We start from the raw sequence: 15,235 nt of genomic DNA on the forward strand, positions 1-15,235 counted from the left end.
AACTATACAATAAAAAATATGAATCAAGTATATTAAAATACATGTGTAACCATGTAATCTATTAGCTTTAGAGAGCTTAACTATAATCTACTCATGATTTCTTCCAAAACTTTGCAAATGGACCATAAGTGCTAAAATCATCACCGTAGAAAATGGCTATTACCAAGCTTTTTCAATGCCTTGTAATTTTTAACATACTTTAAGAAGATAGAGCAAATATAGTATCTTTAATATTATGTATTGACCTATTTTTAAATACATTTATAGAATAATTATAGTGTTGAAAACTTTAAAAATCAAATTATAGCCACTGTGTTTCTTAAAAGGAGGTAACATATTAATCTGTAATTGGTAATACGGGATTTCCTCTAAAGTAAGTGGGGATTGCCTATAAATTAGTCAGTTTTTAAAAAGAGAGAGAAAATCTCTTCAAAAATCCATATATTTTAGAATTTAAGATGTATGAATCTCCCTGATATGTTTGCTTGATTGGAGTACAAATTACAAAGAAATTAATTTAATAGTGTGGGAGTGGAGAGCAGAAAGCAGTTTGATGGTATGGAGTGTAAATTAATGGCACGTATTATGGTAAGGTAGAAGTCTGATTTGAAAAGCAAATGTTAATACTATAAGAATTATATGACGGAAACAAAAAAGCTCTGTTAGAAAGATTCTTATGGAATATTGTGTCTTGCATATTTAAGGATATTAAATAACAATTATTTGTGGGAGGGAAATCCTGTTTGGGAAAACTGTTTTAATCCATGCTTACATAACTTACTGTTAGAATAAAATACTTCTTGAATTATTCACTCTATCAAAAATTAATATTGTTAAAGGAAAAAAGGGATTCTAGATCATTAGAAAGACATTCCTATAAGTCCATTAACTGCTGCTTTTTCATCTTCCTTAAGTAAGCATTAAGTGCAGATTATCCCATGGGTTTTTGTCCTTAAGAGTAGCCAGATCCCTGTCTACAAAGAACTTTGCCCAGATAGGAGCACTCTGTAGACTGCTTGCTTCATGTCTAGGACTTTGGGAGATTCATGAACCCTCCTTGCTGAGGCTATCATTAACCATTTTACAACTACTATAGCTTTTCCCCTACTACTTCCAGTGTGACTCTAATTTTTCCATAAAATGGGAACCCATACCCATGCTTCTTCTCAAGTTATAATTTATATATCATAGATTCTAGAAATATGGCAACAATAATTTCGTAACAACTGGTCAACCTAGTGAATCTTTTTATTTTACTTATTTTCTGGTAGGACCTAGAAGAATTAAACTGTGAGAAGGCATCAGACAATATCATTATGAGACTGATGGCATTATCATTCCAGTACAGCTATTGTTGGATAATTTTATATGCCAAAAAACCATTAAACTCAGAGTAAGTAAACACGTCTCCATCCAAAGTCACATATATATCTTTTAAGTTATTCCATCTTCTTCTTCGAATAAAAGTAGCTATGTAAATTTTCCTCTTGCTCATCTAGTTTGCTTTAAGTAAGGGATTATCAAGGTGAAGGCATGCCCTTAGAAAACAAATCGGAATTTTAGAGATGATATATTTCCCCTGGACAGTGAGTGCAAATCATGTTCCCCTCCTCTACCTCACTAAGAATTGCTGCTGTGAGTGTTTCACTTTTTATTAATTTTTAATTCTGGACTCGTCTGTTAAAAAATGTCATTCTTAAATCACTTCTCTCTAAAATTTTATTAGATATACCAACTAACTAGCATCTTACTATACTTTCTTTCATTGATGTGCTTAACTGAAAAATTGCCCCCCAAATCCACGCCAAGACACTGGCTCAAATTATCATTATATGTCTCTCCTTTCCCTCATTCTAAATTTTATGAACGTACTGCTTTCACTTTCTCTTTTTATTCTTTGCAATCTGGCTTTTCTCTCTATCTCTATACTGATCTCTATCTCTCAGATGTCACTCATCATTTGTGACTTTCTTATGATCATATCCAAAAATATTTTTATCTTTCACTGCTCTGAAGTATTTAAGACTATTGTCAGTGCTTTCTGTCTTGAAACTCTTCAGTTCCATGGCACTTCAATGTTTTTGATCTTCTACCTCTCTACTTCTTCTCTGTCTTTACCTCTTCTTCTTCCTTGTCCCAGTCTCCAGATAGATATGAAATCTCTTTTTTTCTTCTATTTTGTCCATTAAAAATCTTATCCTCTCCCATAGCTTCAGTTATCATCTTTCTGCATATAATTATTATATTTCTATCTGCAGCTGCAGTCTCTCTTTGAAATTCCTGACATAATATCTCTAATTTTCTATATAATATTTCCACTCTGATGTTCCACAGGCTCTCAAAGTTAACATAGTATGAGTTCATTTTATTCTCTATTCCCTCCAAAACTGTATCTCCTCTTTTCTGCCCTTTAGCTATTTATGACCATTGCCTTTCTTTTAGTCATCAAGACTGGAAAACAAATCCTATAGATTCAACCACTGGACTTTCATCTCTCCCCTCACTCTATTTATATTACCAACATCTTAGTTCAGTTTCTCATTATTTTATGTGGACTATTATAACAAACCGTTTTCCCACCTCCAGATGACTCTCAACATTACTCTCCATAATCTGTCATACACTCAATTAATATTGCTAAAACCAGGCTGTTATTATTTCACTCTGATAAAACACCTTCACTGACTTCCCCATTATTTACTGAATATATACAGACTACTCACCCTAATATTCAAAGTCTTCGGCATATAATCCTAACCTATATTTTCAGGCTTACTTTTCACTGCTTTCCATTTCAATCAAAAGTTCTGCTCACTGGCTTGCAAACATCCTCCTTGCTTTCCTACTTCTACTTTTGCTCATACAGTTCTCTCTTCCTACGATATTCCTTCCTTCCTCCAGCTATTCCATCTGGTGAAATTGTGCCTATTTTTCAGGACCTATCTACTTTTTCTAGTCAACCTTTCTTCAGTATCCCCCACTCATGCATATAAACAGATATTTAGCTGTAACCTTTCCAACCTTCGAACTCCTTATCCGTTTTCTCTTCATCTTTGATATTATCGTATTTTGTTTTGTATTATCATTTTGGGGCACTTGCCCTACAGCAATGACCACATTGCTTTCATATGATAGATGCTTGGTAAATACTCCTTGATTGAATGAATGAATCTTCCCAACTAATTTGCACACTAGTCTTATTCACTTTTTTAATCTCTGCAATACTACATTACACATACCACATCATAGTAGAAGTTTCAAAAATATTCTTTAGTTATTAGATAAGGTACAGATATCTTATCTTATTTAACATTATATTATCTGTGTGATTTTTTTCCGTTATTGACTTTCTTGTTTGACTCCATTTTTGTTTATCTTACTGTACCACGCTCTTTGTATAAAATTATTATTATCATGTGAGGATAAGTGTAAGTTAGAATGTAAGAATACAAACAACTTGGTTCTTATTCCTTCCTCTATTAACAATAACCTCTAGTAGTCACTTAACATAGTTTTTCCTTTCTACCAGAACTGAAAAATTAAAATAATTATTCAGTTCTAACGGGGGGATGGGAAAGCTGGGACGAAGTGAGAGAGTAGCATTGACGTATATACACTTCCAAATGTAAAATTGATGGCTAGCGGGAAGCTGCTGCATAGCACAGGGAGATCAGCTCGGTGCTTTGTGACCACCTAGAGGGGTGGGATAGGGAGGGTGGGAGGGAGGCTCAAGAGGGAGGGGATATGGGGATATATGTATACTTATAGCTGATTCACTTTGTTGTACAACAGAAACTAACACAACATTGTAAAGCAATTATACTCCAATAAAGACATTTTTTAAAATTATTCAGGTCTAAAATCTTCATTTTGAAGATTAATAAAGGCTGTAAAGCATTTTAAGCTTTATCAAGAACTTGGAAGTATTCTGGATAAATAATTGATTTGAAATTTTTTAAAGTTGTTTTTAGATTGGTATCCACCTAGAGGTGCAATTGAAGTACAAGAGATAATAAGAGGAGATTTACACTTATTTTTATCCAGATGTTCATGAAAAAAATTAATTATGTAACACTCTGAGATTGTTTTGTGTTCAGGCTAGAATTATCATTTATTCACAATAATATATTATTTAAAAATGTAATTCTTTTCAGACTTCTAGGTATCTCGGTTTCATATTTTTAGATTATTGGAGCATTTTTAAAGTATCTTAATCAACTGACCAAATGAGGAGAATTGAAAATACAAAATAAAATTTTTTAATTACTTTAGTAGTTCATGCCATTAGTTCCTGCTTGAGGAAATGTGTCAGGAGTCCCCAAGACAACCCCCAAGTTGATGATTTGTTAGGAGTATTCACAGCGCTGAAAATATTCTTGTACTCAAAGCAAATCCAGCAAAGGGAGAAAGGGCGTGGATCAAAGTCCAGAGGAAACTAGGAGGAAGCTTCCGAGAGTCCTCTCCTAGGAGAGTCACACAGAACATGCTTAACTTCCCCAGCAACGAGTTGTGATAACGTTTGTAAAATGTTTTCTACCAGGGAAACTCGCCAGACACTCAGTGCCCAGGGCTTTTATTAGGAGCTAGTCACAAATCAAAACTCTAGATTCCAAAAAGAAAGCAGGTGTTCAACAGAAACCACATTGTTTGAACAAACAGTTTAGGCACAGTGTGTCTCTCTTATCAGCCACTCTTTTGAAAAGAGCTTACCTGAGAAAGAAGCCAACAGAGGAAAGAAGAGCAAAGAGATTAAGAGAGCCATTGTCTCAATGACATCGTTTGAGTCCCTGGGTCCAAAAATGTCTTCTCCTGGACCCCTTAGTAATATAAGCCAATAAATTTCTTTTTTGTTGCTTGGAGTACTTAAAGTGGATAAAGATAGTAGAAATATCCACCCACAGCTCGAGTCACATCTGACCTGTTTAATAACTATAGACAGGAAAATAGCAGTGTTTTTTAAAATTACTGAGATATAACTGAGATATAAGATTGTGTAAGTTTAAGGAGTACACTCTGTTGATTTGATACATTTATATACTGCAATATAATTACCACCTTAGTGTTAGTTAACACCTCTATCATATCATATAATGATCATTTAAAAGAGTGTTTTTTCTAACAGTTCAGGGAAAAGACCCAGAGAGGATTCTAGTTATCCTGGCTCTGGTCTTATGTTCATATCTGAACCTGATACTTTGGCCAGGGGGATGGAGTATTCTAGCTGGCTAGGCTTCAGTCACATAGCCATCCCTGGGTCTAGTAAGGGGATGAGTTAAACTTTTCTACACACACACACACACACACACACACGCACACTCAGCATCTCCTAGATTTAACGGTACTATTGAAGAATGGAGGTGGAACTGTTCTTACAAAAGAGTGCTGAGTGGACAGAAAAAATGAGTCTGCCACACAAGCATTGTTTTAGCCAGTTTATTCTAAAAACTTTATAAAATGTGAAAAATAAAATGAATTTTAGTAAGTATAGTCAGACATCAAATGAGTAGAATATAATAATATAATTTTTTTTAGGTACTATCTTACAGAAAAGACACTTCATCACCTAGCTTTGATTTATGCAGCTTTGGTTTCATCTGGGCTAAAATCAGAAGAACTGGATGTAAAGGTATTCTTTTTCTATATGTTTGTTTGTATTTTTCATAAACCAAAATTTATGAAATCTGAAACTCAACTTGCCCAGTGAGAAGAAACATTAAATGGGTAAACTAAAAAACACTTAAAAGCCATATAAAGAACAGTTTCAAATTAACAAATATTCTTTCCACTTAAATTTCTGCTCTAAAAGCCTTTAATGAATTTAAATTCATATTTTATCTCTTCATTACTACTTAGATTTTTTGAAACAGGTCAGGATATGAATAAAAATAAATATCCCTTGATCAAAAATGTTCACTTATGAGAGACATACCGTTTTTAATCTGCTGTAAAATGGAAATCTTATGACATATGAATAGAGCAATATCTTGATGATCTCTAATCAGTCTCCTTTCTTGGCTTTTTTTCAATGTCCCACTCTGAAGTTTATATATTTCCCCAAAATTCAGGGCTCAGTCCTCTACTATTATCACTTTATATTCTTTCCTTGATAAACTCAGACATTCCCACAAATTTAGCTTTCATTTTTAAGAAAATCCTTAAAATTTTTCTAACTTTTCTTAAGGTCTGCACCTATATTCTAGAATTCTACTGGAAATCACCAGGTGAATATCCCACAGGTACCTCAAATTCTGCATATCCAAAACACAACTTCTCATCCTCCCCCAAACTTGATGTTGACCTAAAACAAGTAGACTGCCAGTTATTTCTGCAGCAAAAATGGGTTTATACGGGATCAACAAAGAATTGCAACTCAGGGCTTGCAACCATGGCAAGCCATATGCAAGTCTGGGCACAGCAAGGAGAGGTGAAATCTTTTAAAGAGGAGAAAAGGAAGTTGGGAGGGTTATAGTAAACAAAGAGTCCATTGGAGGAGTTGAGAGTTTGAAGTATAGTGGCTTTTCATTGGCTGAGTTGTGACAGCCTCTTATTGGCTGAGCTCTTGCTAGGAAAGAAGAGGAAGTTTTTCTTCCTATTGAATTTACTATCATGGTAGGGCATGAGAGCTCCTCTTGCTGGTCTCCCAACTCTATTTTAATTAAGGTTTCTGTTAGTTTTTTACACCTAGTTTATGGCATCACTATTCTAATCTAATCAGTAGCTAAATCTTCCTTTTAACTCTGCAGTGTCTCTAGAGTATGCCTCTCCTTTCTACCCCCATTGCTATTTCCCGAAATTCAGGCCTTCACCTCTCACTTGGCATTCTAAGGTAACTTCCTAATTAATCTCTTTATTTCTACTCTTTTCCCACTCCCGTGCATCATGTATATTGACACCAATTACATTTCTGAAATACAGCTGTGAATATTTCACTCCCTAGACTGTAAGCGTAAAAGAAAGGGAACATGCTTTTCATTTTTGTCTTCCTAGCACCAAGCACAGAGCCTACGTAGTAGGCTCTTGATAAATATTTGTTGTTGAATTGAATTTTTGTGCTCAAAATACCTTCTGTAGCTTCCTACTTCATCAAAATAGAGTTAACCTCAGGTAGATTCAAACTCCTCCATGATTTGACCCCTACTAATCCTTCCTTTAACATCATTCTACTCACCTTTTCCTGAATATGCCCCCACCTCTCAGCCATCTGATTCTGTCCTGTCTTCCCCCAGAAATACTATTCCCCATCCCCTTACTGCCAGTCTTCATAGTTCTGACTTTTTCTACCCAGCTCAAATACCACCTCCTTTAAAAAATTTGCACCAGTTATACTCTCTCAAGATGAATCTCTCCTCCCATCCTCCTAATAATGCTTTATACCTTTATTATAATATGAGGTGTTTGTTCTTATATCCTCCACCCTGGATGGTGAGAACTAGGCCCTTTTCTTTGTAAAACCTATAGCATCTAGCACAGTGTTTTGTACACAGTAAAAATATTCAACAAACATCTACTAAATAGAATTCAGTGAAAGCAGAACCTATTAAGAAAATCAACAAATGATCTATTTGAAATAGAATCCAGATAATTTTGATCCTGTGATGCATGTTAAACATAGAAGTAAAATTCTTAGAAAAGTTATCTAAATAAATATAAATTTGTCTCATTTATTCATTCAAGTGAGGTTTTACCACTTAATCAGCCTCTTTTCTCTTCAGCTAATAGAAAGCAGTCATATGCAAAATATGCTTTAGAAAATCATTTTAAAAATCTATACATGGGGTATCTGATACCAGTAAGTGACCCTATTCAGGTACAGTGACATGATCTACAGAGGATATGTTCCAAGGAAGGCATTTGGAGATGAAATAGGAGGTACTGCTCAGGCACAATCCATTCCAAATGAAAGTCTGTTCCCACCTGGATCAAACTACTCCAAAAGCTTTTCAAGTTTACATAATAATCTTAAAAGTATGTCCATTTTTCCATGGAATTTAAGAAACAAGATGATTAATTTGCTCTAATTCTTGTATCAATGTATCACCAATACTCAAGCCTCCCATTCTCCTAACTTGATGACCTTATGACATTAAAGGGGGATCCCTAGACTCATATTATTTTAGAATACATTTAGTAATATGGCTTTTGGCCTCTTAGGCCAAAAAAATCCATCAGGTTGGATTATTTTTTTATTTCCAAGCATCTGGAGAGCCTAGCCATAAAGGGAACATTAAGAAATTTAAGTACATTTTCTTAAACTAAAAGAAAATACAGCTAGTAGTGTCATGCCATATTTTACTCTAATATAAAAAAAATTCTATAAATTTCTTATGAATTCTCTTTGCAGAAAAATGCATAGATACACACATATGCAAATTTTTGAAAACAATGTTAGCGGGGGTTCTTGAATCTCCCAAAGTCTAGCCATGAGCTCCAGAATCCTTACCCTTAAGTTAAGGTAATATTCATTACCATTATAAAATTACGCCCTTTAAAATAAAATTTATATTTAAATAAAAGTCTCAAAACGTCCAAAACTTCTAATAAAATAAATTTGGAATCAAACAGTGTATTTCTGTGTACTCTATATATTTAATATAAAAAGAAAATCCTTCTTTAGCATGCATAGACCCCCAGGTATATGCTAGCAGTTTTGTATTTGTTATTCTTGTGGAAGAAAAAAAATGTCATAATTATTTTGTGAGGTTTGTACAGTCTTTGTTTCTTAAATTTCCACTACAGGACAGAATATTCATATTTTTAAGATGTGATTGTTTAGGGCAGTGTTCTCTATCCACATTAAACTGCTAACCCATGAACTATCTTTCCTTCAACCAAAGCCAAAAGACGAAGAAGAAGATAAAAATAGAAATGAAAGGGGAAGGAAAAGGCTGGCATTTCAGAAGAGGGAAGGGCATGGAGGAAAACACAAGAGACAGACAGGAAGTAGGGGATATTAAGAAATTCTTTTTAGAGTTAAGTTTAACACACACACACATCACACATTTTTGGCAGGGGTATCTTACCATCAAATAAGCCAAGATTGGATGAACAATTCCAAGAATACTCTAAATCAAAACATATTCTTCTTTTTGAATACAGCATCAAATTAATCTGTAAATATCCTTATTTTTCAACTTTGTTTTTGAAAAATCTTGCACTATTGTTTAATTCTTATTTTTATTTGAGAACTATTAAGTTTAACCTGGAAAAAGCAAAATATTAATTATTGCTAGTGACATCCAAATTGCTTTTTTTCTAATACAGATGAAATAAAACACCAAATATGTTTAAAAGACTTTATTAATAAATGCCAAATGGAAGTGAAGAATAACAATTTAGTTCCAAAAATTAGAAACTACAAGGATATCATATTTAAAGAAGGAAAGTAAATTGTTTATCCTCACAAAAAACATCCTGGATTTCACATAGATAAATTAGTAAATTATATCTAAAATAGTGTACAAAGATTAGAATCTGCTGGGGGGGTTTTTCTCCTAATTGAAAACAATTTTTGAGTGATATATTTTGTTTCCTAGTATTTCCTATAATCTAACATAAAAAATATGTTTTAGCTTATAATTGCCCCAGGAGTGGAAGAGACTGCACTGCTAATTCGACAAATTGCTGACCACAATTTAATGACCTCGAAGAGGGATCCTCATGAATGGTTGGATAAATCCTGGCTTGAAGTTTCACCATCTAAGGTTTATTTCCTAATATATAAATTAGATATTTGCAAAGCAAATATAAATACATGTACTTGAATTCTCTTTCTGGTAGCATTTTCTTGTTCTATCATGCTTGCATGAACATATGTAACAATAGCCATAATGCACAGCATTTATTTAGACAGTTTTCCAGAATTATGAGTATTTTTCAATCTCATAGAACTGTTTTTTTATAAATTTATTTATTTTTGGCTGTGTTGGGTCTTCGTCGCTGCATGCGGGCTTTCTCTAGTTGCAGCGAGCAGGGTTACTCTTCGTTGTGGCACACAGGCTTCTCATTGCGGTGGCTTCTCTTTGTTGTGGAGCATGGGCTCTAGGCACGCGGGTTTCAGTAGTTGTGGCTTGCAGGCTTAGTTGCTCTGTGGCATGTGGGATCTTCCCGGACCAGGAATCGAACCCCTGCCCCCTGCTTTGGCAGGCGGATTCTTAACCACTGCACTACCAGGGAAGTCCCTCATAGAACTATTTTAATGGTATCTTTTATAATGAACTTTCAAATCTAACTTATTATAGGGTGATCTAATGGCTTCAATGTCTAATATTTTTAAAATATAATAATTTTTCTAATTCCTACATTTCAGCATTCAAGAATAGTAGGTATATTATGAGAACAACAAAATTCTATCATTCTGTGATTTGTCAGTAACTCAATTATATAATTGAAAGTAGAGTTATGAAATAGTTATAAGATTAGTTAATTCTTAGAAATTCCTTTTGTTTAAGCATAAATATTTCCAGGCTCTCATACCAACCTAGTGTTTCTGTTGCCTTTATTTTTAATATATTCAAATCCTGAAGCCATGAGAAAAGAATGATGAAGATCGTTATGTACTAACTTGGAATGACCTTCAAAATATATTAAGTGAAACATGAAAGTTGCAGTGCAGAGCATGCAGTACACTACCATTTGTGTAAAACAAGGGGAAATTAATATTTATATGTATTTGTTTGTAAATGAATAAAATATCTCTGGAAGGATACCAAGAAATTATAACATTGATTATCTCTAGAGAGAACTGAGGTAATGGAGTAGGAATGGGACTTTTCACTATATACCTTTTAGTACCTTTTGAATTTTGAACCATGTGACTATTTTACCTACAGAAAAAATAAAATTATAAAACAAATAAATAAAATAGTCATATATATTAAATCACAGGACTTTTACATGCCTAACAGAACATAGCACTACCAACAAGTATGGGTATAATTAATTATGACATATATGTATGTATGTGCAATTTCCTTCCTACAAAGGCAGGTTCAATCTATTCACATGTCTGTCGTTTGATAAACTAAAAGAGGGTGCAAAAAGCCAGTGTAACCCAGAAAAAAAAAAAAAAGAAATTTGGCAATAAAGGTGGCTGCTACATTTCTAGACACTTATGAGATCTCTCTGAAAATGTATATTTTTAGACTGTCAGGGTCAGTTCTGGTTGATAGTAATTCTTCCTGTACTTTTCACAATAAGCCTTTCCTGAAATTATAACATCTGCTAGACATCATAAACATGGTTCATTTAACCAAACCATGATAGTATATGGTCTACAAAGGGAGAGCTAAAGAAATCTTGAGCTATATAACTAAGTCCCCTAAAACAGCGGTCCCCAACCTTTTTGGCACCAGAGGCCGGTTTCGTGGAAGGCAGTTTTTCCACGGACTGGGGTGGGGTGGGATGGTTCACACGGTGATGCAAGCGATGGTTCAGGCGGTAATGCGAGCGATAGGGAGCGGCAGATGAAGCTTTGCTCGCTGGCCCTCCGCCCACCTCCTGCTGTGCGGGCGGGGGGCTGGGGAACCCTGCCCTGAAAGGTAGAAGAGCTGTCATTAGATAAAACGATTGTCATTTGAAGGAAATGGACTGTAATGAGTCTCTATGGATGAGTGATTAGACTGAATGAACTTTAAGATCCTTCCTAATTCTGGGTGTATGAATCTTTACTGACAAACAAGTTTCCTTCCTCCTGGCCATACTTTTTTCCCCCAAGCATCTCAAATTGAGTGGTAGGTGCAACAACACAAATTTTAATCTGCTGGAGTGAGTAGAGTAAGAAAAAACCACTGGCTGATTATTCCTTACACTTTTTTCTAGGAAGAAATGTACTTACTTGATTTTCCAAGTGTTAATCCATTGGTGGCTCAGCTCATGTTAAATAAAGGACCTTCACTGAACTGGATACTATTAGCAACTCTTTGTCAACTTCGGGAACTCCTACCTGAAGTTCCAGAAAAAGTGTTAAAGGTTAGCTATTTGAGATCCATATTCTTCTATGAGTTTATTTCCTTTGCATTTGAGTATCTATTTTTACCATAAGGGTTTTCAAAATGAAGTTATCCAAGTTTGTTTTGGACTTCACAGAGCAAAGAAATGATTTACTTAAACTAAGTTTCATACAGAATTCTCATTGGTCGTCAATCACATTATATATTTTAAAGCTATCTTATATAGATAATTCTGTACAGATCGTTTATCACACTTCAAATCATTTTGAAGTGTTACACTACCCACAGATATTCAATTACACACTCTATTCATATGTGTTTACATTATCTCTTCCAAATAATCCTGAAGCCCTTCTTTATAGTAGTAGCTAAAGAGAACTTTAGCCTTATCAGTAAGTTTCTTTAATTTTTATGAAGGAAATGGTATTCATGTAAATTGTGTAACTAAAAATTTTATTTTAAGTGATTAGAAAATAGATGCAAATTACAATAAGTTTTTCTTTTAATGGAGCCTAATTAAGTTATGTTCTCACTACATGGATCAATATAATACCTTTGGATGGACTACTTATTTATATTTTTCCTTATTTCCATTTAGATAAGCGTCATTACTTATATTTACTTGACTGATGTTTATGTTGTATTTTTATTATATTAATTAATTTTTAAATTTTTTTTAGCATTTTTGTGACATCACTTCCTTATTCAAGATTAGTCCTTCCGTAACAAAATCACCTCAAATTTCATCACCTCAGGAAAATAGGAATCAAACTAGTGCCTTTACTTCTCAGAGTTCAGCTTCTGGCTCTTCAGATTCTGTTATTCAAGAACATAATGAATATTACCAATATTCAGACTTAGGAGAGACAGTGCATGAAGACGCAAACACCGCTTCAAATTGTAACTCTTCCCTTATGAAACTAAAAGAAATGCCATGCATTTTACCACCTGTGACTTCTTACAATCAGACCAGCTACTGGAAAGAGTCCAGTTGTAACCCTAACATAGTGCAGAATAATTCTTTCCTGACGAATACAGAAGCAAGGAATGTGTCTGGTAATTCCTTTCTGAACCAGAATGATTCAGAGTCAGATGTCTTTTCTTTGGGTCTAACAGCAATGAATTGTGAAACCATGATATCACCAATTGACACTCAGAAGAGAGTTACCCCTAACTTTATAAATTATCAGAAAAAGGGAACACATGAAGCAAAAGGACCTACAAGTAAAGAATTGTCTGCCCCTGTCTTTTCACTAGAGGGTTCTCAATCTCCTCTTCATTGGAACTTTAAGAGAAATGTATGGGAACAACAGAATCACTCATTCAACTTACAATATGGTGCAGAGCAGAATACATGTGACAAATGGTACTCTCAGAAAGATAATTTATTCACTAATCAGCAAAAATGTCTATCGGATGAGTTAGAAGGCTTCATATGTGAAAGTTCAAATGCTGAGACTAAAAAGACTTTCTGGAAAGAATTACCATCCGTCCCCAGTTTGGATTTATTTTGTGCTTCTGATTCTAATGTAAGTCAAAAAGAATTCAGCAGTCTTTATTTCTACCAAAGAGCTGGAAAATGTTTAGGACAGAAAAGGCGCTCTGTATCTTCATCTAACTCAGGAGACAAGAAATCATTAACAGGTAATACTGTCTATAGTTGATAAAACTACTCTCTAATGTAATTTTAAAAGATAGACTCATCTCCAAGTTAAAAAAAATTTTTGTTTTAATTACTACACTTAAGAATCTTCAATAACTTTGGCATCAAAGAAAATCAAAATTCTAATTATAGACTTTTAAGAAAATAAAGGCAAAGAAAATATGTCAAATTCTCGTAGCTTTAGATGAGCTAAGCATTTAACTTAAGAAGTTACAAGTAAAAACATGGAACAAATCTAAGTCAAGCAGAAGGCTAAAATTAACAAAGATTAAATAAAGAAATTAGTGAATTAGAAAAGTAGCCTCTTTGTCAAGCAGGGATATTTAATGAGCTGACATTTATTAAGAACTTATTATATTTCCTTTATGTGGATTATTTAATTTTGACAATCCTATTAAATAGATAATACTATTGGCTCTCTATTTTACAATTGATGTTTCTGAACATTTAGTCATATCAATTTTTTAAAAGAACAATTTTATTTTCTCACTTCTGGTAATTATACCTTTTATTTCTGTGTTATTTCTTATTGCCTTGGCGTAAGCATTTAGAACAAAATATTAAGTTCTGATGGTCATACAAAGGTGGCCTTACTATGATGGGGAAAAAACAAAAAGAAAGGAGAAGCTGGAAGCTTCAAAACTCCTCTTTTGCCCAGGGCATTTTGTGAGGCCAAAAGGGGCCCAGAAAATCTTATATTCTTTGTTTTATTAAAAGAGGAACACTCAAACTATATAAGTCCCAGACTCACAAAACTTGGATTTGGTCCCATTTAATAGTCATGATTTGTTTTGTTCCTGATTTTAAGGGAAAATATTCTATCCCTAGTTTTGTAAGAACTTTTTTGAGGAATAGATGCTGAATTTTATTCAAACTCTTTTTGGTCCCTATTGAGGAAAATCAAACATGTTCTCTCTGTTGACATTAATGTAAATGTTTACAGGATTACTAGTAATCATTTTTGTCATTTCTGTGATAAACCTAATTGGCTTTTTTTAAATATCTTTATTGGAGTATAATTGCTTTATAATGTTGTGTTAGTTTCTGCTGTACAACAAAGTAAATCAGCTATATGTATACATATATCCCCATATCCCCCTAATTGGCTTTTAAGGAATGATTTTTTTTAATATGCTATTAAATATGGTTGCTAATATTTATTTGATTTTCATATCTACATTCATAATGAAATTAATTTATTGTGCTCTATTTGTACTCCGTTAACAGTCTGACATGAAGGTGATTCTGGCTTCATAAATGAACTGGATGAAAATTTCATCTTTTTTCCACCCTGGAACAAATTAAGCATGTGAATTACTGTATATTTTTTTAACATAGGGCATCCCAATGTATGAGATAACCCATTTTCTCAATGAGAAGATCTCAGAAATTATTTTTTAATAAATTTTAGTATTTAAGGTTTTAGGGATATCGATGGAATAGTCAATGTCTACCTATATTTTAATTCATTAATTTAGTTATATTTTAAAATCATATATCATATAAATAATGTTGGTTTAAAAATATTTCTTTTTTCCACTTTGCAATTATTTTTATAAAATAATTCAAACAGTTAACAAGAATCTTTGATGCTAGTATCTTCATTATCACTATGGCAACTTTT

General features: G+C 33.5%; 1 protein-coding gene across 1 annotated transcript in view; it reads left to right on the forward strand.

Annotated features, from left to right (window-relative positions):
- The window catches only part of SHOC1 (shortage in chiasmata 1), a 91,699-nt gene that overhangs the window by 75,582 nt on the left and 882 nt on the right, over positions 1–15,235 (forward strand). Inside the window, exons 22-26 of the mRNA XM_068553105.1 lie at positions 1,272–1,393; positions 5,533–5,626; positions 9,570–9,701; positions 11,818–11,967; positions 12,629–13,592. Of these exons, the coding sequence (XP_068409206.1) occupies positions 1,272–1,393; positions 5,533–5,626; positions 9,570–9,701; positions 11,818–11,967; positions 12,629–13,592 (1,462 nt within the window). The remainder of the gene's footprint in view (positions 1–1,271; positions 1,394–5,532; positions 5,627–9,569; positions 9,702–11,817; positions 11,968–12,628; positions 13,593–15,235) is intronic.

Source organism: Eschrichtius robustus, chromosome 10, assembly GCF_028021215.1.
Source record: "Eschrichtius robustus isolate mEscRob2 chromosome 10, mEscRob2.pri, whole genome shotgun sequence".
In the NCBI taxonomy this organism is placed as follows: domain Eukaryota; kingdom Metazoa; phylum Chordata; class Mammalia; order Artiodactyla; family Eschrichtiidae; genus Eschrichtius; species Eschrichtius robustus.